The 27,938-nt window shown below is 42.7% G+C and overlaps 1 protein-coding gene across 1 annotated transcript; it reads right to left on the reverse strand.

Annotated features, from left to right (window-relative positions):
* Positions 1 to 3,944: 3,944 nt before the first annotated feature.
* Positions 3,945 to 26,605, reverse strand: amfra (autocrine motility factor receptor a). The gene is made up of 14 exons (XM_083759804.1): positions 26,440 to 26,605; positions 25,063 to 25,429; positions 24,043 to 24,135; positions 22,679 to 22,843; positions 16,525 to 16,677; positions 15,052 to 15,092; positions 12,855 to 12,987; positions 11,680 to 11,813; positions 9,930 to 10,040; positions 9,449 to 9,645; positions 8,855 to 8,958; positions 7,999 to 8,133; positions 6,179 to 6,360; positions 3,945 to 5,560 (listed from the first exon to the last, which is right to left on the reverse strand). The coding sequence occupies exons 2-14, from the start codon at positions 25,321 to 25,323 to the stop codon at positions 5,404 to 5,406; spliced, it is 1,866 nt and encodes a 621-aa protein (XP_083615930.1). The 5' UTR covers positions 25,324 to 25,429; positions 26,440 to 26,605; the 3' UTR covers positions 3,945 to 5,403.
* Between the last annotated feature and the right edge of the window lie 1,333 nt (positions 26,606 to 27,938).

A 27,938-nucleotide genomic window follows, 5' to 3' on the forward strand; every position in this document is an offset into this window, starting at 1 on the left:
TTCCAAACTATCATTTAGCTGCATGGGGACCCCCTGGAACTGCTGGACCCCTGGGGGTCCCATGGACCCCACTTTGGAAACCATTGGTTTAGGCGGTTAACTGAAATTAAAATAAAATAATGACCAACTGAATCTGTATTGTCCGTTTTCAAAACAAACAGAAATACTAAATACATATTGTCCTTTAGTTTTGTCAGCAATGTATCATTTATTTAGATTTTCTTAAAAAAAAAAAAGAATTGCAATACAAACTAAACTAGAACTGCACTCTGTCGAGTGCATACTTGCTTGTTGCACACTAGTAGGCCATAAATGGCCAACTAGTGCGCAAGCAGAGCGCGCAAGTCCTTTCGACCGCTGTAAACTGTCAAATCTCAGTATCTCTGTGAAGGAACGTTTGAAATGATTAATGTTTAGATGTAACTATTTGCTACCTACTTTATACATATAAACATCTAGTATTAGTATTACGTCATCATTAAGAGCTAGTCATACACATACACACCACGTACTCTGGTCCCAGCAGATCAGGCACAATTTGCTATTTTATTTTTTACTGATTATGTATATAGTATACGTATGACTAGCTCTAAATGATGACGTAAGAAATATATATATAGTATATAGGCATATACTATATACGTATACATATATACTCTATACTCTATACTGTATAAAGTGTGTAGTTGTAAATTGATTAGCGGTATACTGTGGTTACTTTGCGCCAAAAACCGTGAAAGCTGTTCCGCCATTTGATGCTTACGCAGAAAAACATCAAATCTGTGCCTGGATTGCTGGACCAAATGACCACAAATGACCATATTTCCTACGTCATCATTAAGAATGTCAACAAACATTTCTCACAGGGAGACAGAAAGGAAAATAGATATTTAGCAAAAAAATAAAAGACACAATAAGAAATGAGAAAAGTAAACTAATCTGAACTCAAATTAAAACGAGCATCACAATGACGTAAATATAAACAACAATCATAACAACATTGGGCCTTTAGTTGTTCATGGAGAGGCTTCACTGTGTCTCACACTGAAAATAGCCACTCTACGAGCTCACAATGCAACATTGTGCTATGAGCATGTAGATTGGCTATTTTCGGTGTGCAACACCTGCAGCTTGCAACTAAAGCCCAAACCACACCAAACAGTTGCGAGTAGATCGATGCATGGCGACCCATTGGTGTGGTTTGGGCCATCAGTTGAATCACTTGGGTCGACGTGCAACAGGACATAGGCCTATCACACCACTGGGACGAGCGCTAAAACCGTCTGTCTCGTCCCGTCTCGACCCTTTGGTGTGGTTTGGGCTTAAGTATAAATCAGTAAAATCAGTCGTAAGAATATTTAAAAAAAATAATTAGTTTAACAGACAATATAATTTTAAATCATGTCAAATATGCAATGGTGCCTGTCATCACATTACAAGCATACATCACATACAATTTCACTGCATTTTCACACAATTCCTGTTAGGTATTTTTCTTGTGTAGATCGGTTGTTTTGGTGGAGGAGATTGTCATTGGGACCTATGACCCGGTATTCCATAGTTTTGCTGAATTATGGCCTGGTTGTCTACCTGCATATGATGAATGAACAAGTTGAAGTAATCACATGAAAGCAGGAATAGAAAGATATATTTCACCAACCTGAAAGAGACCGTACAGTAGTCCAGGACAGTTGAGTCTGAGTTGTCTCTTCAGTCCAGCAGCCTGCAGGCTATATATAGGCTAAGCAAACTTGCTTTCACTTTCAGTTGAGCTGGGTGGGCTTTTCTTGTAAATGGCCTGATCTTCCAGAACTGTTATCGCTAGCTCGCTCGCACGCACGCACACACATGTGCACATAAGGGTGTGTGCAATTATAGTTATACAATGCTATTCAGGGATCTGCCATGACAATAGTCACAGTATGGGACATTACAGCAGGAGTGTATAACATTTCAAATGGCCATAACTCTGTGACCATTGCTCTGATCAGCGCAATATAGGACTGGATCTCTGGAAAATATAGTGCTCTTAAAGAGTGAAAAAACATTAGGGTCTGTTGTATAGAGAACACAAACACGCAAGATAATATAAATGTTTCCCTAAAAAGCTGTAAGAGAAGCTCGGTTTATTGGGTCTTTTGTATTAATTGTACACTTTTTTTGTTTGTTTTTTTTACAAAAAAGAAAAACTACATTATTTACAGAATTAACTTAGAATGGACCTTTTTTTCTGATTTAGGCACAACAATACAGGAAACCTCAGTCCAAAGAGTAATTCAGTTTAGATTAGCTATTACGTGTCATGGTTATAAAAATAATTAACCAGTCAATATGAAACTATGCCATGCATATGAAAGATTTCAAAACAATTTAAAGACAACTGTCTAATTTATCCTGTTGAACTTGGACTAACAATGTAGCTCTGAAATAAAATTCCTGCATTAAATGGGGGACAAAATAAAATAACACATAAGATCACGAGATCCTCCATTAGTGGATATTCATGGAGCGCTCTTTGGGACAAGATATCTAAAGAAAACAAAAAGCCACATCTCTGGACTCGTATAACTCAACTCCAAACCACCCTGGCACTCTCAGAAATCATCTTATGATACACACCGTCTCAATGACTGCAATGAGTCCAGTATTAAAGCCACTGCCTTGCAACGGCACTGTTCATGTTCCATACAATGAGGAAGTAGGCCTACAGTGGTCTTTTCTTAAACAATGTACCAACACACTGCTCATATACTGGATTGGCAGCAACACGCAGTTAAAGTAGGTAGGCCAAGTGATATATTATTTTTGCTTAAAACAAAGCGTTATTAAATAATTAATGCTCTACATTCTGATAGTAATCACTGCTATAGAGCAGGGGTTTTCAATATTGTGTACATTCATGATTTTGGTTGATGTGTATTCAGATACATTGTACACTACAGTATCTAACCACTTAAACCCATCAATACCTAGTCAATTTGGTCTGCTCGTTCCCTCTCAACCAAATATCTAAAATAAGACCCACGCTATAGTGTTTGTTCAGTAACAGCAGTCTCACTGTCTCTCTAGCTCTTCAGCAAACACAACATATATTTTCAGGTTGGTTGCAAATTTACATAGAGAATACCCAATTATTAGCTTCAGTATTAGTGTTCTAGTTCCAATTGTTCTGCTCACTTCTTCGTGTCATTACTTCCAACTGTGTATACTATCCTGATTTGATCAAATTGACATCCAACCCAACAATGTGAGAACTGGAGGCCCCTGCTTAAAAGTGATTTGGAAAAAACCCTGGTCGGTAACAAGAAGTGCACATGCACACGCTCTACAGCACGTGCACCAAGGCCTGCCCCCACTTGATGATGATTGGGAGGAAGGCCCCTCTAATCCTGATTGGATGAAGGCTTAAAAACAAAAGGTTAACTGGGGACAGGGAGGACCTTATATGGTCAGCACACTCTATATTAGGAAGTATTAAAATAAATAAATTAAAAAAGTGATATTTGAATTAAGTTAAATCATGAATATACCTTTAACAAGCACTCCGGAATGATTTCTATCAGAATAGAGAGCTATCTAATACGTATTAACAAAATAATATCACTTACTGCCTATGCTGCTATACTCAACACTGTTAGCAGTAATACAGTCAGCTTTATCTGCCTGCTGAATTGATCACGTTTTCTTACAGTTGGCTGTCAGCAGAGGGCGCCAAATGTGCACAAGACAACAGATGTAACATTACAACAGGCTCACAAAAATACTACACAATGTACTGTTTAAGTTGTCTCACCCATGCTTCAAAAATAAGTGTCTTGTAGACAGTAAAATCCTCTGTTAATTGAACTGACTCATCTGTAATTCTGAAAGTGTACACATGATTACAGTCTCAGAGTCAAATACACTTTGACGGTGCACAGGGAACCGCTGGCACTCCATCACACTTATCAGTAGTAGTCAGACAATCTGAGACTTCCGCCTTCTCAATACAGTAGGTCTAACGTCAATGTACAGGCTTGGATGCTGGAGTAAAGCCAGCAGTAACGAAGCTGCACTCTGCTTTGAAAAGTAATCCTGTTGCCATCTGAAGGTTACAACCTTAAGTCTTTGCATTGGTTCTGTGATGCTTCTGTTAATATGGTATATCTTTTTTTACATTTCGGAATTGTTCCCAGACTTCCCACAATTCTTTTGCCACAACATTAAATTTAGACATCAGATGTTATCAATAGTCGGGGATCTCCGATTGTCCTGCTACACGAGACGAACATTCAGATGAATCTACAATGGCAGCACATCCTCAGAATCCCATAATGAGATCTAAATTAGTGCCGATTGCCAAACTCATTAGCATATTACTCCAAAGTATGAGGAGAAAATAAACATTTGGACAGAGTTGCTTGTTAAGCAGAGGGCAGAAGCAATGGCAGATATAAAAAGCATCCCGTTCTTGTACACAAGTATCTAGTATGCCAACATTGGATTTCAGGAGAAAGAGCTAAAAAAACAAACAAAAACTCTGCCACGTTAAATGAGAACAAAAACCCCTAAGTGTTTCACACATTGAACACAGAACCACCCAAATGCCCGTGACGGCCAGACACTTCATCTGTAGCATCATCTTGAGAGGTACATTCATATTTCACAGAAATGCAGCAAAAATACTAAAGTGACATTTTCTTACTCCGAGGCAAGAAATAAAAGCATCGAAAGCTGGGTGTTATGTCCTCTGACATACTGTCAATTCACAGTTGAAACTCATCTCATATAAACGCGCGCCAAAAAAATAATGAGTTTTTCCACCCAAGATATACATTTCTGCCTTATGAACGCAAATAGTTTTTAAAACTAACTGATAAAAGTAAAATCACTAAGACCAAAGGCTGTAGCAGTGGCACCTTCAAAACATAAGAAAGAAAACTTTGTTTTATACGATGCATGCTCTTTTACGTTTCATTTTATTTTCAGTTTGTTTTGAAAACAGCCATTCCCAGTAGTGGTAAACGCTGAATCCGTGCTGTGGCTGGTGTTTGTAATAATGTGGCAGTAGATAAATAAAGGGCTAATGTGCACTTTTCGATGCCCTTGAATCTCCACCGGTGCTCCCGACGAGAAGGGCAGAGAAGGTGTCGCCGAAATGAACAACACAGAGGCCATTCACAATGGTCTCATCTCGCTTATGCAGCCTGGAAAAACAGCAAAAAATTAAATAAAATAAAAATAAAAACAGCAATTCCAACTCCATTTGCAGGCAAAGGCCATGCTTGCAACATTTGTTTCTTTTCTTGTTTTTGCGTGGGGGTTAATACTATTGATCATAATATACGAAAGTGGTGAGGTTAGATTTAAAGGAGTTGGGCCAGTTCCTCTTCTGATAATAACGCTGTGGTATGGATGGAGGTCTCAGGGCGCTGGGTTCTGTTGGTTCTGCATACGTCTCTCTGCGGCTGCCGCCATGGTTCTGCGTCTCAACATGGTCAAGTCCGTTACGGGGCCCGAGTCCTCCTCCAATCTCGGCAAATCATCCTCCTGTTCCTCTGGGCTCTTGATCAGATATCGCCTGTGATGTGGGGAAAATGATACATACTAAAGCTGCAATTCATGTTAAATAAAATATACTGTAAAAGAACTGCGATGGTTCCATCTGGACTCCTTTGCTCTCCTACTGGGGCATTAAGATCCTGTGGTCGGGTAGGACCACTATTGGTCGAGGTATTGCATGAAGCTCAAAGCTTAACCCATTCTGAACGGGCACCCATTTTGGTGTCAGGCATCATGTTATGCTTTATCTATTGAAAAATAGCAGATCTACAAGCTCATATCGCGCCACCGAGTGGCGCGATACGAGCTTGTAGGTCTGCTATTTTTGAAAAATCGAAGACACTTTTAGAATCTGATCTCAGGTCAGAATGGGTTAATAATGAAACTCTCAGGATGTAATAGACATTTTTAGAATCTGATCTCAGGTCAGAATGGGTTAATATATACTCTGCCAAACAGGCTTTTGGTCCAAATGCAACTCATTGCAACTCAATGAGTTGCGTTACTGTGGTTTACCTTAAAAAAACGTTTTGTCCCAACCGCGGACCCTTTGGTGTGGTCTGGGCTGAAGGATGCCCTAATCGAGAAGCAAAATGTTTGGGAACCAGCCTATAGTTCCGAACGACAGTGAACCAACCTGCGTGCTTGCTGGAGCAGCTCCTCTTTCCTCTGCTTCAGCATCTTCTGCCTCTCCTCAGCCGACTTGGAGAAGCGGCTCCCTCTGATCTCCATGTTGTCAGGCTCGCTGGGGCCGGCCTGGGCGGCTCCGCTGGGCCCAGGCTGGGCCGGGCTCACCTGTATAGAGGCCCGCTCCGTTGACTATAGGGACACAAGTTACCACATTTAACACTGTATAGAGGCCCGCTCCGTTGACTATAGGGACACAAGTTACCACATTTAACACTGTATAGAGGCCCGCTCCGTTGACTATAGGGACACAAGTTACCACATTTAACACTGTATAGAGGCCCGCTCCGTTGACTATAGGGACACAAGTTACCACATTTAACACTGTATAGAGGCCCGCTCCGTTGACTATAGGGACACAAGTTACCACATTTAACACTGTATAGAGGCCCGCTCCGTTGACTATAGGGACACAAGTTACCACATTTAACACTGTATAGAGGCCCGCTCCGTTGACTATAGGGACACAAGTTACCACATTTAACACTGTATAGAGGCCCGCTCCGTTGACTATAGGGACACAAGTTACCACATTTAACACTGTATAGAGGCCCGCTCCGTTGACTATAGGGACACAAGTTACCACATTTAACACTGTATAGAGGCCCGCTCCGTTGACTATAGGGACACAAGTTACCACATTTAACACTGTATAGAGGCCCGCTCCGTTGACTATAGGGACACAAGTTACCACATTTAACACTGTATAGAGGCCCGCTCCGTTGACTATAGGGACACAAGTTACCACATTTAACACTGTATAGAGGCCCGCTCCGTTGACTAGGGACACAAGTTACCACATTTAACACTGTATAGAGGCCCGCTCCGTTGACTAGGGACACAAGTTACCACATTTAACACTGTATAGAGGCCCGCTCCGTTGACTAGGGACACAAGTTACCACATTTAACACTGTATAGAGGCCCGCTCCGTTGACTAGGGACACAAGTTACCACATTTTGCTCAGAGCTTGTAATGTATTTTGAGCCCTGGCACAAATATTTTAGATGATGGGGGGGGGGGGGGGGGGGGGGGGATGATGTTTGGGGGACAATTATGTAAAGTATCGCACCTGTGCGTCAGTGTGCGAACTGTGAGAGGTGCAACTACTTTTATTGTTATAGTTACTGTGTAGTTAGTGTGTGTGTGTGTGTGTGTGTGTGTGTGTGTGTGTGTGCTGCAGTGGTCAGTGTGTTGTGTGCGTGTGTGTGTGTGTGTGTATGTGTATGTATGAGAAACAGCAGGGTCAATAGGTCGTAGTTTCTAAACAGCAGGGGTGAATGAGTCATGCTCATACATACAGACACACACACAAAGGTCCTCATTCACAACGGAAATGTACGCGCAGGTGTAAATTAAGTGTGTAAAGGACTGTGTATATACCCTACGCTGAACCTGCGATAAGACCCCGTGCCATTCCAAAAGGGTTGTGTACCACAGGTACACAGGTGGATGTCATAATGAAGGCGAGCGGCTGACAAATGATCGGAAAATCACCCGACAACTTCATTTGCATTGTTCCACGCCCCATGACTCAGCAGACAGCAGTAAAAAAAAAAAAGAGAAACTATAGGCCTTACAGCTCAAACGAAATAGATGTCCTCCTGACGTGGTGGAAGCAACAAAATTCAAAAAATAAATAAAAAAAAAGATTGCTGGAAAGAAATCACTGCCGCGGTGAATGAGGTCCAAAGTCACTTAATGGAGGCGGTTGGCACCACTCAAAAAAAAAAGGTAGGTTCTGGGCAATGGAAAAGAGCATTAGCTGACCTGTGTGGGGAAAGGCACCTGGATGCGACCCTCCAGGATGTTGTCTGTGGTGACCTCTACGGAGCGGGTCAACTGGAGGTCCTGAAGCACCAGGTGGTAGGGAACCTGGGGAAACATCTCCTGGATCTGATGAGCCTGCAGGAGGAGGAGAAAGGCGGTGGTCATTGTACACCGCAGGAGATCCATCGGCTCCTGATGGCTTTGGCAAAGGGTTGATGCTGGAAACATGACCACTCCTAGCAGACAGCAGGGTGCATTTAGGCCTTTAGTAACTCAAAGTCCCCATGGTAGCTTTTACTCAGAGGACATGTCCCCCATATATGGGGGACTAGGTTGGCGGAGGGTGTGTAGAGCCCAGGATCACATTAGATAATTGACACAGGGGTGATAAAATTGGTTAGAAAATCGTGGGATAAATAATATATATAGAAAAATGCATGGCAGGGGCCCACTGGCATAGCGGTCATATAGGCTCTGGCCTGACAGCGAGTCATGTGTTCGAGTCCCGTTCATGAAGACCTTTGCTGCGTGTCTCTCCCCTTCTCTCTCGTCCCTCTTTCCTGTCCGTCTTCACTGTAACTATCAATAAAGGCACAAAAGCCACACCAAAAAAAACTAATCTTAAAGAAACTGACAAAAACAAATGTCACAGCCCCGAAACAACTAGCCTGGAAAGCCAATGCCGGTCATGTGAATTCACATTATCATGCGTTTTCTGCAGACCAATCTGGCCCCAAGCTCTGGGTTGGGCGTTTTACAGAAACCCAAAAGTAGCTCTTCCACGTGACCAGCGTGGTTTACTAGGCCACCTTAACGACGCCTTTACAATACAAGTTAAGATAAGACGTCGTCTCACCATGGCGTTGAGCTGAGAGTTGTTGGCCTGAGCGATGCCCAGGATGTTGGTGGTATGCATCACTTCTACTGAGAAACTGGGCAGCCAGCTGGCAATACGGGAGCCTGCAGAGAGAGAGAGAGAGAGAGAGAGACATGGGCAGAGGAGTTTAATAATTCCTCACATTCACCTTATTATAATAATCCAAATGTATAAATCAGACACATTGTCATTTACAGAACAAACGTTTTAGATATTGTCCACCAGTTACAAAGCTAATTGTCATCTGTAGAGACAATTATCTTGGTGACACATCATTATTAACAGAATGTACATGCTCCTTCCAACGTCTCCTGACAGTTACGACGGGCTTTCCAAACTAGTTTGGAGAGTCAGGACGAAGCTATCCACGAGTTCTGAATGACGTCAAAATGTAGTTATCACCTCCCTTTAAAAGTTTGGATGTCCTAACGAGTAGTAATGTATTGCATTCAAGTTTTTTTTTAGTTCACTAAACTAAAAAATAAACTAAAAACTAAATTCATGCGACAGGTCTCTTCGTATTGCTTAGATAATCCGTGCCAACTGTCTTTCCTTAGTGCCAGAAGGACTCACCGTCAAAGTGAAAGAAGTGGTTGTGTTGGTTGATGTGGGGCCTGGCGTCCGCAGGAGGGCCCCCAGGGGCCAGGTTGTTTTCGGAGGGCCCCTCCTGCCGCTGGCCCCCCTCCTGCCCCCCGTCCCCATTGATGTTCAGGGACATCCGGCAGGTGGGACACGAAGTGTCCTGCTCTAGCCAGGAGCGCAGACAGGAGCTACAGAGACGCAAACACACAGGAGACACACTTTGTAACCTCTTCAATGGAGGCCACTTTTGGAAAGGTCTTATACAACTTAAATAACTTATTTTGTATTATTATTATTATAGCATATGTAAAGGAAACATTACTCGTGTGAAGAAAAAATATATAGCATCAGGCTTGGCGTGAAGGGTTTGCATAGATCATTTTGACATGGAAGGATAAACCAGAATAGCGGTGCCTGCATGCACAGTACAGAACACTGGCTCATTGCTACCAACTGGAAAAGATAATCATACTTGTGGAAGAGATGGCCACATGGCAGCTTGCGTGCTGTCATCATGGTGTCCCAGCAGATGGCGCAGTCGTCATTATTGGCTGCAAGCTCCTCTGGAGTAGCAACTGCAAACCTGCAAACACACAACAAAACATTTCAAATACAAATGACTAAAATCATTTAACAAAGGAACAAAAAAAACAATCATTGTTATTAAAGCTAGAACCTTTTTGTGCGGGAATAAAACGTTATTTGAAACATTATGTATTGTAGAGAATGTTAATACAAAAATAAATAATACATGTGCAGTGTTTGGAGACTTGGAGGCAGTGGTAAGGTAGGACGACACCTACTGGTTGACAAGTGATATTGCATGAAACTCAAATGGAAGCCATTCTTATCTTATGTTACGCTGTTAGCCATAGAGCAGTGGTTTTCAACAGATTTTGACCCAGGGACCACCGTCCTGACTCCTACCAGGTAGGAGAGATAACAAGCAACAATCAAGAGTTAAAGATCTATAAAGGTCCATTTGGTTACCAACTCTCCATCATTTAGCTGGGGCCCACCTGGAACCCCCTCAAGGACCACTGGTGGTCCCCGGACCACGGGTTGAAAACCACTGCCATAGAGTTATAAAGGATAGAGTGTGGACCGGGAGCGACAGCCCCACCCCCTAGTATTCATTTCAATAGAAGTTGCTCAGTGGCGTTTTGAAGCACCTGGAAGACTGCCAGAAGGACCATTTATAAACTCAATGGCTCGAAGCGAGCGGAAGTTGAGAGCGGTCCAATTTGAGGTTGGGGTCGACGCACGTTACGCACGTGATGTCACTGAACGTCCGTCCACCTCCATGATCAGTTTTGGCCAGTAGGTAGTGGCAGCTTCAACGTTGGACAGCCGTTCTGGGGGCTTGGATATAGCTCCATACATATTTCAGTAATCTCTCAATGCAAATACAGCAGATCAGCAGATAAAAAGGACAAAAATCTAAAACTAAATTTGCCAACATTGGCACAGGAGAGGGTGATCACTGGCACACTGGCATAAGTGTGAGAGAGATGATTTTGGATTTTGTTTAACCCATTCTGACCTGAGATCAGATTCATACGAGGTTTCCACTGGACACACGCTGGTCTGACGAACCCATTCTGACCTGAGATCAGATTCTAAAAATGTCAGTCGTTCTTCGATTTTTCAAAAATAGCAGACCTACAAGCTCGTATCGCGCCACTCGGTGGCGCGATATGAGCTTGTAGATCTGCTATTTTTCAATAGCTAAAGCATAACATGATGCCGACACCAAAATGGGTGCCCGGTCAGAATGGGTTAAAATCCAAATATATATATATAAAGAAAATGTAGTCAACTAAATTAAGTTTCCTCAAATCTGTATGCAATTTACATCCTGCACATAATTCTACATTAATTCAAACTCTGAACTGTGACTGGTGAGGGAGTCTGGGAGATAGGTGGGTTATTGCTATTGGTCTAATGATCATTACATCCCGATCAACAAATCAGAAGGAGAAAACAGTCAAAATCTGTTGGAAATATAACATTTTGATGTGGTTCATAATTAAACTTTATGTTGATATGGCACACTGACCACCAAGAAAATCAAAACATGGGACTTCATGTCAAAAAAAGGTTGCCGACACCTGGCTTACATCAGGCCGCGTATGAGTCCTGGAAACTGGAAAGAGAGCGAGACCAAAGCCGAAACGTCCCAATAACATCAGTGTTAGTGTGAATAAAGCAAGTATGGTCACCTGGCCTCCATGTTGTCGATAACGCGGAGGTAGTTCTTGTGTCGTCGGACACGGCGCTGGACCTCGTGGAACAGATAGCGCAGCTGCATGAAGATCACAAGACTGGCCATGGACAGCCAGATGTTACCAAAAAGCTGTGGACAAAGACACAGGAGGAGAGATATAAGACACATTGTGTCTCCCAAACAATGGGTTCAGAGATGAGTAAATATTCCCTTTTTACTTGAAATTAATTGACATTTTCAGGAATTTTCCCGAAATTTGCATTAAAGAAATCTTAACAATTACATGAATAAAAGAATAAAAAAAATAACATTTCCAAATTGTGATCTACAGTACAGGCTCACAATGCATCGTTGTGAGTGAATCACCTATTTTCATTATTTTTTTCAAGTGGTTCATTCATGATGTTTTCCTTGAGTTTGGGAAGCAGGTGGAGGGATGGGTCACGGGTAAAATTACAGATCTAAGGCTGGGGTGAGCTCATATTTATCACTCTATGACTTCAAATGGCAGTAAAACCTGCTATAATTGGAGTTATGATATTTTCACAGACATAAACGCTCACTTGTTTTATGATTAGTACAGTATATTCCATCTCTCTCATTCCGCTGCCTACCAATATCTTAACTGGCTTTGACAGCTTTTTCTTTTATTCATTTTTGTGATTAGACAGAATTCTGGTAAAGACACCTTGAAAATCCCTTGTCAAAACAACTAGCCATTTATATCCAATGTTTATGAACAGAAAATGTATTTTTAGGTCATACTCATGAATACCAATTTTGCAATTGGACGTGAAAGAAGTGAGCAGATAAAATTGAGCAGAAGTGAGCAGATAAAACAAAATGAAATTGAATCTGATAAATAATATGGAGCTTAAGTTTAGTTTTTAACCTTAGGTTTAGTTTGAAAAAAAAAACTAAAATATAATTTGCACTACTTACAATTATTGCTAGTCATCATCGTACAATACAATTTATATAGAGCGTCGCAGTCTCGCCCCCTTTTATGACGACGACGGGCCCAGGAAATAATAATTATTCCCCATGCATTTTTCCAATATACATTTCAAAAGGTATTAATTTAAAGATCTGTAAGCCTCAAACAAAGCCAACAAAAAGCTGAACAAATAATTAGAAAAGTGTAGGGTACAACCCGGCTTTCTCTCTCACCAGCATGTGGATATGATGCAACAGGTCCAGGAACAGCATAGCCAGCTCCATGATGAAATCAGTGTAGTAGACGTACGTTCCTTTGCCCTCCCAAGTCCCTGGGTGGTTCAGGTCCCACAGGTGGATGGAATAACTGGAGGCAAAGAGCAAAAGAGTCTTGTATGTGAAACAAATAATAAAATAGCAATAGTTCGTATGCATACAACATTGGAGGAGATGATACAGCGATACAGGAAAACCCGGGTGGGGGGATCGAACTGGGAATGTTCTGGTTTCAACCGCTCTACCTCCTGAGCAATAAGTGACATGGACTTATATTGGCTGCCTGCCCCCTGGGTCTAGGCAATAAGTATGCAGTATAATGTGGTGCTGGGCGGTATGACTTCAAGGCAAAAGAAATGTGACAAAAGTAAATTTGCCTGGTCAAACAAAAGGACAAAAGAGATAGCGACCCTAGGCTGTAGAGGCATTTACCATGGATGTGGGGGTGGTAAAAGGACAGGAATAAATGATAAGCTGTATCAGTCACAGCAGTAGCTGGCCAATTAGCATAATATGAGCTAAAGTTCTATCATGAGCTGATGACAAAATTGGGAATATTATTCGCAAGTACAAATAAAAAAAAGAAAAGTAAAACCTGGACAAAAATAATCTGTCCGACACTTTTGCTGCAGATTGTCTGGTAGAATGTATGGCCGAGGAGACACTAGACTATATATAGGAATAATGGGACACAGAGAGATAGATACAGAAATCTCCATATATTATATGGCCATAAAAGGGACAGACAGATGGGTGGAACGGGTACTCTGGCTAAAGAGAAATGAGACTGGCAGAGGAGAGGCAGGGCCGAGCTAAATGGTGAAGACTTGAGCAGTAACCTTTTCTTGTAACAACCGCACTCTGACTTAGGGTGCATTACCCGTTAAATCAGCATTGTAGGAATATAGGTTGCACATAGCAAGAATGAATTTGAACCTACTGTATATACAGCTTTTGTCCCCACATCTCTCAATATTTGCCATTGAGAATGAAAGGAGAAATTAGGTCAAATGTCCGCCAAATATGACGAGAAATTTGTGGCAACACAATCATTAAATGCCATTGACAATGAAGGGGAAATGTATGTCATATGTAGACGAGCAAATCAGCTAACCAATCACATAAATTCAGTTGTTCATGAGATTATGTATAATGAGAAGAGTGCCACCTACTTCACACGGGTGTGATTTTATTTATTTTCTACATCACAAATAAATTACATTTCGGCTATCCACCTTTCTTCAGTGTAAGGAGTTGAGTGTGTCAAGTTCTTTTCAAGGAGATGTAATAAACAATGTGCTTCACGATCACGCCTGGAGGATGATTGCGGATATAGGGTGTGTTATTAACTATGTTATTAACTAGACTCGAGCAGCCCAGGGACCAGGTCCAACACTGAGGTGTAGTGGGTCTTGTGGGCTAGTTGACGAAACATCAGTGACCTGGGATGTCCACTTGAAAACCCTATTATGTAATTCAATGGTCTGAAACATACAGCTCTGCCCTCAGTTGACTGTACAGCGCCTGAAGGGAGCGATTTCTAGAACAACGACATAAGATGCAGGAAGTAACTCTTGCGAAATGTGGTGGCCGCGATACCCTTATTGTCTAAAGCCATTAATCTATGATCAAATGAATGAATGAATGGATTTCTAGTCAGTGTAAAATAAATAGTCAGTGGCAGTGACAGGGCTTTTCCTTGCACAAAGCACTCAATCGATTGCCGTTATGGACCAGGGCAATGAGTTTCTACCCACCATGCTCTGCTATGCCAAATACTTATGGCTATCCTCACTAGACTCAGTAGACTGCAGTTTACCCGCATTAGGTTCAGCTTAAAGTCATTCATAAGTGCTTTTCTTCAATACAGCTTTAGCTGCTAGGCTAATCCTGTTCACCCCTCTCTCTCTCTCTCTCTCTCACGCACAAATATTTGTGTGCATTTGTGTACAGAGTAAGGGAAAAAAACTAATGACAATGCTAATGTTAGTTAGCACAGTCCCTGGATCATTCTAAATTTACAAAGGCTATGTCATCAGTGCTGCTGCAGTACCTCGTGTGTGTGTGTGTGTGTGTGTGTGTGTGTGTGTGTGTGTGTGTGTGTGTGTGTGTGTGTGTGTATGTGTGGGGGGGGGGGGGGCTTTATAGCGCTTACCGCATAATGACATGGCCAGTGCGTACAGTCACCAGCAGACACTGGAGAAGGAAAAGCATACAATCAGTAACACGCAGGTCAATATGTCAATATATTGTGTAATGATTTCAAATTTCAGCATTTGTCATCTCCCTGCTCATATAAAAATATTAAGACAAAAAATGACACTGTTGGAAAGTTATGATGATCTTATTTTCTAAAGTATTTCAGTATTATTAATTGGTGGCTAATACACATTTACTGCTACCATTTATTGAAAAATTAGGATCTAATTACTGCCAGCATTTCTTTTTATTTGAGCTCTTATTTTGAAAAGCCGCCATTTCCTGTCAGTTAGCAGTAGAAAGCAGTTGAAAGAAATGGATAGGCGATCTAAGATGGACGATCCAGTGTTGTGCTAACAACACAGCTAGCTAACAGGCTAACGTGAGTAGCAATATGGGTCGCTCGACCGAATGCACTATAAAAGTGCAATTGACTGAGATCTCAGTCAATGGCGGTCAGCGTCAGTATCAAAATTAGGCTTCAATTGACTGAGATCTTAGTCAATGTGTTTAACCACTTAGGCCTGACAATCCTGACAGTTCTCTGAAAAACCTTATGTTTCTGTAATCAGTGGTGCTCAATATTTCATGTCAAGGACCCCAAAAGTTATATGTAATATGCTCCCCCCCCCCCCCCCCCTCCCCCATCTGAAAATATGTTGTTGGAGGGGGAGGCATACTATCATCCGACAGAGCATTGCTCCGTGTCGGATGGAGTATATCCGAGGTGCGCTGCGGGTCGGGAGAGGGTTGCGGTTAGGTTTAGGTGTCTGCCCCGGGGGAGGTTAGGGTTAGGGTGAGGGAGGAGGTAGGTTGTCGTTCGGACCAATGCTCCGTCGGATGAAAGTACTGCACTCGGCCCAGGCCGTAGCGTAACGGTCTGGGCACCGGACTGGTGATCCAGTCGCGGTGTGCCGCGGGTTCGACTCCCGGACCCGACACGGCCTTTACTGCATGTCATCCCCCATCTCTCTCCCGTTTCCTGTCAGACTACTTTCTGTCCCTTAAAAAATCAATAAAAGGCGTAAGCCGCAAAAAAATATCTTAAAAAAAAAAAAAAGAAAGTACTGCACTCGTTCGAGGGACCTCCCCAGAAGCAAAGATTGAGTTAAAATGTTCACTCTGTAATAATATATACAGTATTCAAAGATTTGAGGCACATTTTCACAATTTTTCAAAAATACAAGTTCATAGCGCGGCACTCGGTGCCGTGCTATGAAGTGCCGAATTGAAGTGGACTCGGTCCCAGACTTTTTTTTTTCTCTCCCTGGATATAAAAACCTCTGGGTTTCCGAGGCTAGTACTTGTATAGAACGACAATGAAACAGCTTGAACCTTGAACACATTTTCTTTTGCAGATTTTGTATTCCCATCGAAAAGGAGGTGTCGTGATGTGTTAAGTCAGAGCATGCCGACCTCAGCGCCTCACCTCTGCTGCCATGAAGGACAGGGTGTGCGCGCCGTGGGCGGCCCCCAGCAGCCCACACACCACCGCCAGGCCACAGCAGCCCAGCAGCAGCGACACCAGCAGGGAAAGCACGCGCACATGGCTGCTCATGGGGGTGGTGGGGGAGAACGACAGCTGTACCAGGGGATGGAAAAACAAAAACAGATTAATAGGAAGGAGTTATAGCAGGGATATTTACCAGAGGTACGTTGCTTACATGTCAACAGTATGTTGACATAGTTATTTAAAGCCACAATCCATAAGTTGTATGTCCTACCCAAGACTCAACCCTCGACTTCCATGTGGGGAGACCTTGCTCATCCAAGCCGGAATCCCCCGGTTTTACATCAATTATAATGATTCCCCGCTCGACGTCCACTGTCATGTTAACTGCAATCTTAAACGACATTGTTCTTGTGTTTGATCAAAACCGGGATGTTAGCTGCTCATTACTAAATCGTCAACTCTCGGCTCACGGTTACAATATTTTTTATGCCACGATTTTTGGTACCCCATTTTTTCCACACAGTATCATTATTGTATAATGGAATCCCGGGCGCTACACTCCCTCCGCCAACCTGGGTCAGCAACGGACTGACCTCATGCTTCCTTCAATGCATGAGGAGTCCAAGCCACTTCTTTTCACCCGACAGGGAGAGTTTCCCCGGTTGGACGTAGCGCGTGGATTGGAAGGAACTCATTATTCCAACCAGTTCCTTTCCCCTCCATCAGGCGCCCCTGCTGGCCAGGGGGAGAGAGGGTATCAGGTACGGTCGCCCCCGCCCCTCGATCTTTTCCTGTCGACCGCTCTGTGCCGCGGTTCTTGTATTCTTTATTCGTTTTACTGAGAATAAGTTTCTGGGTTAAGCAAAGTTTTACTCTGGTTAAGTTTAGGTATAAGGTTAGGTGTTGGCATAGTTTTACTGAGGTTAAGGAATTTAATTAGGCTACTTTAGGAATACCAGGCCGCACAGTTCCGCCGGCTGTACGCCCGGGGCGAGTTGGTAAAGGGGCGACTCGTTTGGTATCCGGAGAGAGTATAGAGACCAGGATTACTGCATGTTTTTTGTGAGGGTACTACCTACCGGGGACACAGGGAGAACATGCAAACTCTACACAGGGTTAGGGTTAGGGCCCTTTTGCCAACCCCACCTAGGGTATGGGCGCTGGTGAGGTGGAGGAGAGAACACCCCGACCGTGACAACGGTCGGGGTGTAACAACCGTTACAATATTAACGCTTTGGTGACTTCCGGTTCATTTTAGGGTGAATTTTGGGGTATGAATCCGGTGGCAGGGAAGGGACTACACTCACTACAGACTACATCAATGCTAGCAGTAAATTAGTTAATATTTACACAAGCCCTTGACCAGTAACAAAATAAATAGCGGATGGATTTCATTACATCGTTGACATCACTGATAACGATGAACATCACTCCAAGCTTGCGTACGTACGCACGCACGCTAGGAGTGGAGACACAGTGCTGTTGTTTAAGATCAAAACGGCTGTCGTGCGAGGCACAACGACAGTATTCAGTCTAGTATGTACAGATCAGGCACAAGTCAACCATAACCCCTAAACCGAACTACTTAACCATAACACAAACATGAACTTTCACAAAACAGAAGATTTAACAACATAGTGCTTTCTTGGGTTTAGCATTGTATGTGTCTCAAACTGTATTATTTTAACAAACTGTTAATGAAGTATTCAATCAGGGTATCATACTGTACATGGCACAGTTACACCCTAGCGGCTAGGGCCTAGCCTATACATTCTAATGCTGCTGGTCACAAGAATGAATTCTGACACATCAGTGGTTCAATACATTGCTCAAGGGCCTTTTAACTGTTGTGATGAGGATGATGATCATCATCTCCCACACAGATGATCTCAGCTGATTGCAGTATTTACATTTTCAGCCACAGAATCCCTCCCCCTATGCCTTTGACTTTCACCCTGATACTATAATAGTGCTATTAAAAAAAGGAACATTTTATTATTTTTATACTTTGTTGTACAATGGTTTTTTCCAACGTTCTTGACAATAACCAGGATGAAAGTGGTTAACCACTTGAACCCCAAGCATCCATATCCTGTGAGGATCATTAGCCAGAAATGACAGATCTACAAGCTCCCGATGCGTTGTAAGGTTGTAGATTGGAGATGTTTGGCTGGGTGTAAACGGAAAAAAGCGGTCCACGATGTACAGTTACAACTGGAGCCCAAACCACACCAGTCGCAACTCCTCGCAACTGCTTGAAACAAAACAGTTTTAAGGTCAACCACACAAATTCAACTCCTTGCAACCGCCAATGGGGATAATGGTTACAAGTAGTTACTTACAAGTACCGGTAGTTGCATGTTGCAAGGAGCTGCATGGCGAATCATTGGTGTGGGTTGGCCTTGTTTGACTAAGAATAGAGGGTTTCAGTGGTTAAAACTGCAATCTGTATCCACAGTTTACCAAGCACATTGAACAGTACACAATGGCTACTATAGATATATATATATATATATATACACTCAAAGCAGAGTTTCTCTATTCCACAACTGTGTGATCAGCGTTTTCAGGAGGATACATACAGATGTAACTGCACTCCCCTGGCCTGGAGCAGCTCAGTGTGCATGTGTGTGTTCATTAACCACAAGCTACAAACCAGAGGAACAGGACTCCGCTGCATGTAATCAGCTTTTCACACAACACTACTGGAAGGGCAGACAGATGTCTAGGGTGATGTGTTACACATTAACTCAGTGCAGACACACCGCTACTGTAAGTGCTAACCTACATAGAGTAATGTCTGTCTATATAAGCACTAAGCAGTGCTGTAGATTGCAAGTCAGATATACCAAGGAGACACACACATTTCAGAACACTCCCCAAGCACTGTCACTCGCTCCGAAGTTTAAATGTATTGCCCCAAATATGAATGATTGCATTTATTATTTATTATTATTTTTTAATGTTACGTTAATTTCACTATGCTGTATATGTATGTATATACCATGTACCTACTACCGATAAGAGTTCCAAAATGTGTAAAGGAACAATGTTGTCATTCCGAGACCTTATCTGACCTTCAGTCTCCCTTTCTCACGTCATGCTCATGCAAATGTGCTCGTAGCTAGCAACAATTCTGAATTGAATTTTAAAGCGGCCGCTTGGGAACTGGAAGGTTCCCGGCGGTTTGATCCCCAGCTCCCCGTGAGTTAGTGTTTTAAAACTGTCCTTGAGCAAGACACAGAGCCCCTCACTGCTCCAGATGAGCACGTTGGTGGTGTGTCTTGCATGGTTTTCTCCGGTGTCAGTGAATGGGGTAAATGTAATGTACATTGTAAAGCACTTTGGATGAACTCACCATATTTACTAGTTTTATTTTATTTCATTGATAACATTTCAATTATAATGTTTTGTCTACTTAGTTTACGACGAGGTGAGGACGGCATGACCTGCTGCTGACACATTAGTGTAACAGATACTGTAAGCAACAGAAAAGACGTTGATGAGACACCTGTTTCCAACATAACCCATTCTGAACGGGCACCCATTTTGGTGTTGGCATCATGTTATGCTTTAGCTATTGAAAAATAGCAGATCTACAAGCTCATATCGCGCCACCGAGTGGCGCGATACAAGCTTGTAGGTCTGCTATTTTTGAAAAATCAAAGAACGACTGACATTTTTAGAATCTGATCTCAGGTCAGAATGGGTTCATCAGACCAGTGTGTGTCCGGCGGAAACCTCGTATGAATCTGATCTCAGGTCAGAATGGGATAAGGTGACTAAATCTGATATTTTGTTTTGCCCAACATGCAGAACAAACGTCATAATGCCAGTGACACAACATCACACACCCATGTGAAGTGAGGGGCGCTAATATATTAACCCATTCTGAATCTGACCTGAGATCAGATTCATAACGAGGTTTCCGCCAGACACACACTGGTCTGATGAACCCATTCTGACCTGAGATCAGATTCTAAAAATGTCCTACAAGCAGACCTACAAGCTCGTATCGCGCCACTCGGTGGCGCGATATGAGCTTGTAGATCTGCTATTTTTAAATAGCTAAAGCATAACATGATGCCAACACCAAAATGGGTGCCCGGTCAGAATGGGTTAAAGTCTAACTCATGTTGATTAGGTGACGTAATGGTGATGTAAAACAAACGGTGCCAACACAAACATTAAACGCCATTAACCATACAGAGACAATATGATGTAATGAGGCACATTATGACAAAAAAATGTCCCTTCATTGTCAGTGGCGTTTACAAAACAAACTAAAGACAAACATTAAACCTGTATATAGGAGGGGCTAGCTAGCATGCACCCCTCAAAAGCTAAACTAAACCAAAACTGACAGGTACTGAACTGGACTACGGTCACTCAGTGAGTGGAACATAAACTGGGGGTAGTGCAGCGGCAGCCGGCGAACATGATAGAAAAATCTGGCCTGTGCCTATCATGTTTACTCTGTATCCTAAAAAAGAAACAGGCCTCATAGTGGGTCATATAGGGAAACCTATTCAAAATAAACTCTAATAAAATGTGTTGTGAGACATTTCAAAGAGTCAGAAGATGATTCAGGTTTTTGTAATGATTGTGGGATCTCTATTTTTGAGTTATTATAGGCAAAAACTCTCGAGATTTCAAACAAGTTACCTATAAAATAGAGCACAGTTGATTAAATATTAGTTAGGCAGTTAGGCATGTAATGAATGTCATGAGACAAATGGACAGGAAACTAAACTAAGGGCAAGACTGAGATTTCATACCCAATTCGGGTGCCCAGAGTGGAACAGAATCCGAGACATTGCATTGACCTGGTTGACCCACGTCACCCACCAACCGCTCACGTTTCAATGCACCCCGCACGCAAACATATTAAGTTTAAGTTATTTGTCTTGTTAAAGAATGCCGACATGGTTACTGAAAAAGCCCCACTGCTGTGCTTCAGTCTCCTCACACCTTTGTATGGGTTCTACAGAGTGTTAGAGCAGTAATGTGTGACATCTCCAGACCATTATCAGTTCATGAGGGCCAGGGAGCCCTACAGCAGAAAATCATATCCACACGCTGCTGCCAGCCCTTGTGACTTTGAATCTCACCACTGAGGACGACACACACACCAGGGAACGGTAAGGGGTGCATTGCAGTACAGTGCAGCGCAGTGTTTAACGTACAGTAAATCTAGGTCAGACGGACTACAAGTCTGGGTCAGGGAAAGGTTAACCCGTTCTGACCCGAGATCAGATTCTAAAAATGTCTTCTACATCCCGACAGTTTTCTGAAAAAGCTATGTTTCTATGTCGGTCGTTCTTCGATTTAAAAAAAATAGCAGACCTACGAGTGGCGCGCTACGAGCTTGTAGATCTGCTATTTTTCAATAGCTAAAGCATAGCATAATGCTAACACCAAAAGGGGTTCCCGCCCCAAAATTGGTTAAAACAAGTCCCTAGATTTCTTTAGAGAAACAGATTTCCAGCTGTTATAAAAGCAGTGTGTATAAAAATAATAATGTTAATATTACCCCAATAGATTAGTCCACACTGTCATAATAATCAGTAAATAACCAAAGTCAACTTTGCACGACTAAACGCCAAGATGTGCTTCTCGCGGCTGTAGGTTTGCATAGCTCTCATATCTGACCTAACTGCACCTTCCACTCTCAAAAGATTTAACACTGTACTTTCAAGGGCGTCCCAAAGGCTCACCTGCTAAGTAAGAGCGCATACCACAGAAATAAGGTTACATTCCTTTCGTAGCTGGCCCACGGTTCGAGTCTGCCCCCAGGCTCTTTGTTGCATCTTCCCCCACCTCCTCCACCCTTCCTGTCTCTCTGTTCACTGTCTATTTTCACAATAAAGGGGGAAGGGGGGTTGGGGGGTACACACAGTACTCTCGCATGTAAATACTGTAACTAAAGCGCAAGGCTTGATTCCAGTCAGTAAATCAACAAAACAACACCAATACTGACTAGTAAAACCCACCATGTCAACACAAGGATGAGAGTGCCATATGAAATGTATATTCAACGTTTGCAGACATCTGCAAAAGGCAGATATAGTATCTTTCAGCCTTAAGTAATATCTTTGTTTTGAAAATTTAGTGTGGTTTGTAAACCTACGTATTCAAAGCGGTCTTTGCAGAGCTGCACCATGAGGTGGAGAAAAACCAGGGCAGAGAACCACAGACACCACATCACCACCTCTTCAACCGTCTGCACATTCAGCACGCCAAAGATAAAGATGAACTTGTAGAAGATGAAGTTCCAGAACTTATCCTTCAGGTGCTGCAAGAGACAGAGCACAAAGGGAGTGTCAGAACAAAACTATGTTATAACTATAACTAATTGACAGTCTATAACTTATAGACTGTGTCAAACAACAAAGTGATGGCATTCAGACACCAACGTATGTATGTTTAACAAAGGAGGGAGCCATGAAATAAACTGTGTCAAATAGAAAAGGCTAGGTTTTATTATTGATGGTAGTGACAAGGTATTTGTGTGTTTAGTGAAGGAGGGAGCCATTATATTATGAAAGAGGTGTGCATTCAAGTATAGGAACATAATGTATTTTTCAAGAGGAGAAACTGAGGAGAGAAGAAACCTTCTGTGAGATGATGTGCTAATCTCAATGATTCCACCAATGGTTCTGCTGATTTCTATTTGCATCATTGTATTGATATTTTCTTGTCCATGCACCTTGTTATTACACCTTCTGCTATTGAATGCCTTTCTAATCATCATATCACCGTAGTGCTGCTATTCTGTTGTTTTCTTGTCAAGTACTATAATGAATTGCATTTTTATAGCGCTTTTCCAAGTGCTCAAAGCGCTTTACAATGGTTCATTCATTCAAACATAGGAAGGTGAAGCAGCGAACAGTCAACGCCAACGACGTCCTCACTTCTCACATTCACACACCAATGTGGCAAGCTCACACCGACCGACTCATTGGAGGCAATGTGGGGTTCAGTGTCTTGCCCAAGGACACTTCGACATGTGGACAGGAGGAGCCGAGATTCGAACCGCCGACCCAGGGATCATTGGACGACCTGCTCTACCTCCTGAGCCACAGCCGCCCACTATGATGGCGTAGGTTTGTTAAGGGCCTCACACACCGTCTGCGAACGCCGCGCGTCAAAACAGCCTCCTCCGTTATTTTCAATGAACCTATCGCACACCGGCGGCGTCCGACGCGCACCAGCGCGCGTTGGACGCTCCGATAGAAACCAGTTCTATTTTCCAGGCGTTGCCGCGCGGCAAACGCGCTGTGCCACGTCGCTGCGCACCCGGTGTGTGTTGGGCTTAAACCATCCAATCTACAGGCATCTTGGACTTACCCTTTCCAAATCTCCTGCCAAGAGAAAAAGCAGGGACAATCCCAATGAATGGCATGACGATTTGAATGAGTGGATGTGGTTGTGATTCAGGGGACTGGGTCCAGGCAGCAAAGCCACTGACTTGAAATAATATAAATAACTCACCTGCTTCTCACTGACTCGGAGAGGTCCAAAAACCACACACTGGATCACCTTAGCAATCAACATTAGAGTGCAGCAAAATGTGTTGACCAACACCTGCCAAAACACAAATTACACAATTACAGTCTGTCTATAAAATAAAAAATAGTTATGATAATTAATTCCCCCCCCCCCCCCCCCCCCACACACATTTAGAGCCTTCGTCCTGCTCCTCCCGCCCAACAGCCCACTGACCCCAGCCTGTAGGAGTAAGTAGAAGGGTGTTCGTAGTCGTACAATGACCAATCCCCCCCACACAAATAATTCCAAAAAGAAAATCTACACAACCCACGCTGCAGCACGTTGTGAGCTTGTAGATCAGCGGAACAACTACGTATGTTACATATTTCATGTAATGTTATACATGTTTTGGAAAATGATTTTCATTTACTAAATCAATAGCCAAAAACAATGCATATCCAAATACTTTTCCAGGACCTTTGATAAATTGCAGGACCCTTGATTAGTGACACACCGAATAATCGGCCGCAGAAAATATTCGGCAGAAAATGGCAAAAAATGTATTTTCGGCCTATTCGGTTTCGGACCGAATAGGCAGAAAATATATCACTGAATAGCGTATGCAATGAATGCATTCAAAAGAGCTGAATACATGTTTTATGGACCATAATAGTGATTATTATTTAAGTTATGTTTTGCCATAACCATTTATTTTGCCATAAACCAGGTAGCTTTAAGGTACGGCCATGACAGCAATGGTAGGATAAAAGATATACAATACTAATCATATTCGGTATTTGATTTTCGGCCAACTGTTTCCTATATTCTGTTTCGGCCAAGAATTTCCCACGGTCAAGAATTTCTTCACCGTGGGAAGTGGAACCCTGCACGGTGGATTCCATACCACAACCTCTGTGGTGGTGGTGGTGGTGGTGGGCACTGGGCAGGGACTTTACCACAAATCACAATCTTATCAGACAATGCAAAGTCCCACACACAGCATCGACTTAGTTTAGGGCTCACCCATACGAAGAGACTGTCAGTGACGAGATACCAAAGCACGGTCGTGGCCAACTCCACGTCCCCGACATCACTACTCAGCTGCTCCAGCTCCACGTCAGCGGACGGGGCCGGGGGCTCGTCCACGTCAGACGTTCCGAACGCCTGCTCCGTCACGGTGGTGTAAGCGCTGAAGATGCTGCCGGCCAGCAGAGCCACACTCAGAGCCGTGTAGGTCTGCAGGCTGGGCCAGGGGAACCTCTCCAGGAACAGCAGAGGCATCATGGAGTGGAGTTCCTACGTCTCTTGCCAAGAGAAACGTGGTTGAAAAGGGCTCGGTTGGTGCCAATTCACCACAACGCCCCCGAGCTGAATAAACACTTCACACGACCTGGGAAAGCAGAGAAAAGGGTGAATGGAAAGGAGGAGTATTAGTTCCCATAAACAGCTGTAAACTCTATATAAATGGCAATGCACAATAATAATAAAACACTATGTTTTGCCAATTGCCACAATTAAAATGATAATACATGTTTTCTGTGCAAACATGAATATGTTCTGCAGTTCTGCTGTTGAAAAGGTGCAGTCACAAGGTGTGTTTAAAACAAAAATCGCAATTGTCACCCATCCTGATGAAAAAGTGCATGTGAGCAAGTCTTGACATGCGCCGTTTTAACTGCAATAATAATAATTCAGTCCCGTTGATTTACATTTGATTTACACATTAGTCTTATGGAGGTCTTTGAAATTCAAAAGTGTGAGAACCACTATATATAGTTTTCCTCCTGATATGCTTAATCAATGTGGGCCAATTCTGTTCAGTTGCTATTTATATGACTAACTTTATAGTGAGCCGACGATTCAGATCGCAGAAGGTTGGAGCTTATTGTGTTTATCTTGATCTTTCTGTCTGTACCGTTAAAACAGTTACGAAACCTTCACTCCGTTCAATTGAACCAAACATATTTTTGATTGATTGAAATATTTATTTAACAGTTTGCAGAATCGCAGTACATTTCAAGCACAAACTCAATACAAAGACTGTTAACTGTGAGTGGACGACCCCATAATAAAGCATTACACTTGTTTACAAAGAGGGTCCACCTTGTTCAATTCATCAAAGAAATCATACAAAAATTCATCACACAGACAGATGTCGACAGCCAAACAACCGAGCTAGCAGACAAACAATAATAAAATGTTAAAGTGGACAGACCATAGAGGGACAGACTCACGCCCCTCTGCTCTGACAGCCACTGTCTAGTTAGCTAAGCTGCTGACGCTACGCAGCTATAGCGTAATGCTGTCACTGAATCCCAGCTAGAAGCTAACGTTAGCCCGCTACAGCTAGCTATAGCTTCCTCTGACAGACAGCCCAATAATGACAACATTCCCACTCACTGTCGCGTAGGTGTTATTATCCTTCCAGTGGTGTGTTGACGTCCAGTGTAGTTGATGATTTAATCTCGTTGTTGTCGTTGACAGAACAACGTCGTCATGTTGACAACAACGTCGTTACCGTCATGTTTATTTCTACGACAAGAACAAGCGGCTGGTTGTTACGTGAGACGAGACGGGACTACTTTCTGGCTACGTGACGTCACCACAAACCTCCGTTATGGATTTCAAATTAAAAGTCCTGTGTGTGTGTGTGTGCGTGCGTGCGTGTGTGTGTGTGTGCGTGCGCGTGTGTGTGCGTCCGTGTGTATGTGTGTGAGAGAGAGAGAGAGAGAGAGAGAGAGAGTGCGTGTGTGTCACTTAACAAATCTCAATCTAGTTTTAGTTTAGTTTAGTTTTAATTAGTTTCAGTATTATACTATTATATTCTATAACTAAGAATAATTTAAAGGACCACTTCACCACTTTTCAACCTATCTTCATATAATACGTCCTCACTAATAATCATGATAAAATGGCACAGTTTTGTTGTACTCCACCAGTGACATCATCGATGAGGAATCCAAGCTAACAGAAACTGCAGGCTTTCTAGTTCTGAAAAGTTGCAATGCGAAAATGGAAGCCATCGTTCTCACACGATAATAAAAATCTTTGTAAAAGAAAATCTACCTAAAGATGATGTCACTGGTGGACGGGTTTCTGAACTGCCCACAGCCCTCCTATGAGACACAGACTGAGCACAAAAAGATTGTGTCACTTTATCATGATTATTAGTGAGCACTGAGGACCTATCAGGCCTATTATATGAAGATAGGTTGAAAAGTGGTGAAGTGGACCTTTAATAGTTGTTATAATATGGGGGGATATTTGTCAGGGGCAAGAGTCCAGAGGATTACTGATAGATAATTTCTATCTTTTGTTTATATTTTATGGGTGATTGATCATCTCCTTTGACCTTTTGACCCTTTTAATCTGGTTGCCCTGTGTAGTGACTTCACGCTGTCTTTTGGCGTTTAGTAAGTAAGAATTATTCTTGCACTGTCTCTGTCTAGAGCATGTATTTGACCTTGCTGGGTATCTTATCAGCCAGGCACCCCCTTCCCAGCTCGCCGAGACGGCAAGCTGAAGATAAATTTATCCTTTGAGGCCGAGACCAACCTCTGTGTTTTGTATTTTTCCATTCCAGTATTTTTCCATACTTTGAGTACGATGCTCCTCGGTTTTGCCACGTCGACTTTGTACCATTCTCCATTTTGTATTGAAGAGTATATATACTGTCTCTCATTTTGTGAGGCGGTAGAGAGAAACCAACCACCTACCAGACCCCCCACGGGGTCTGGGTCTGTATTTGATTGTAAATTATGCTGTGTTTTGTGAATCCGTGTTCTGTTCTCTCTGAAGCTATAATTAATATAAAACGACTAAAAACCTCGCTCTGAGCTGGACTTCTCTCCTTGGGGTGCATTCAGGTAATATTGTGGTTATGGGGTAATCCTCCTGTT

Source organism: Protomyctophum parallelum (genome assembly GCF_964188405.1).
Source record: "Protomyctophum parallelum genome assembly, chromosome: 2".
In the NCBI taxonomy this organism is placed as follows: Eukaryota; Metazoa; Chordata; class Actinopteri; order Myctophiformes; family Myctophidae; genus Protomyctophum; species Protomyctophum parallelum.

What these genes read in the sequence shown, in the direction of transcription:
- amfra (XM_083759804.1), bottom strand. Translation starts at nt 25,323, where the DNA reads ATGATGCCTCTGCTGTTCCTGGAGAGGTTCCCCTGGCCCAGCCTGCAG. An exon ending in TGTGGCCATCTCTTCCACAA is followed by an intron (nt 9,646 to 9,929) that starts GTATGATTATCT and finishes GCGTCTCTGTAG; the next exon opens with CTCCTGTCTGCGCTCCTGGC. An exon ending in ACTCTCAGCTCAACGCCATG is followed by an intron (nt 8,134 to 8,854) that starts GTGAGACGACGT and finishes CTCCTCCTGCAG; the next exon opens with GCTCATCAGATCCAGGAGAT.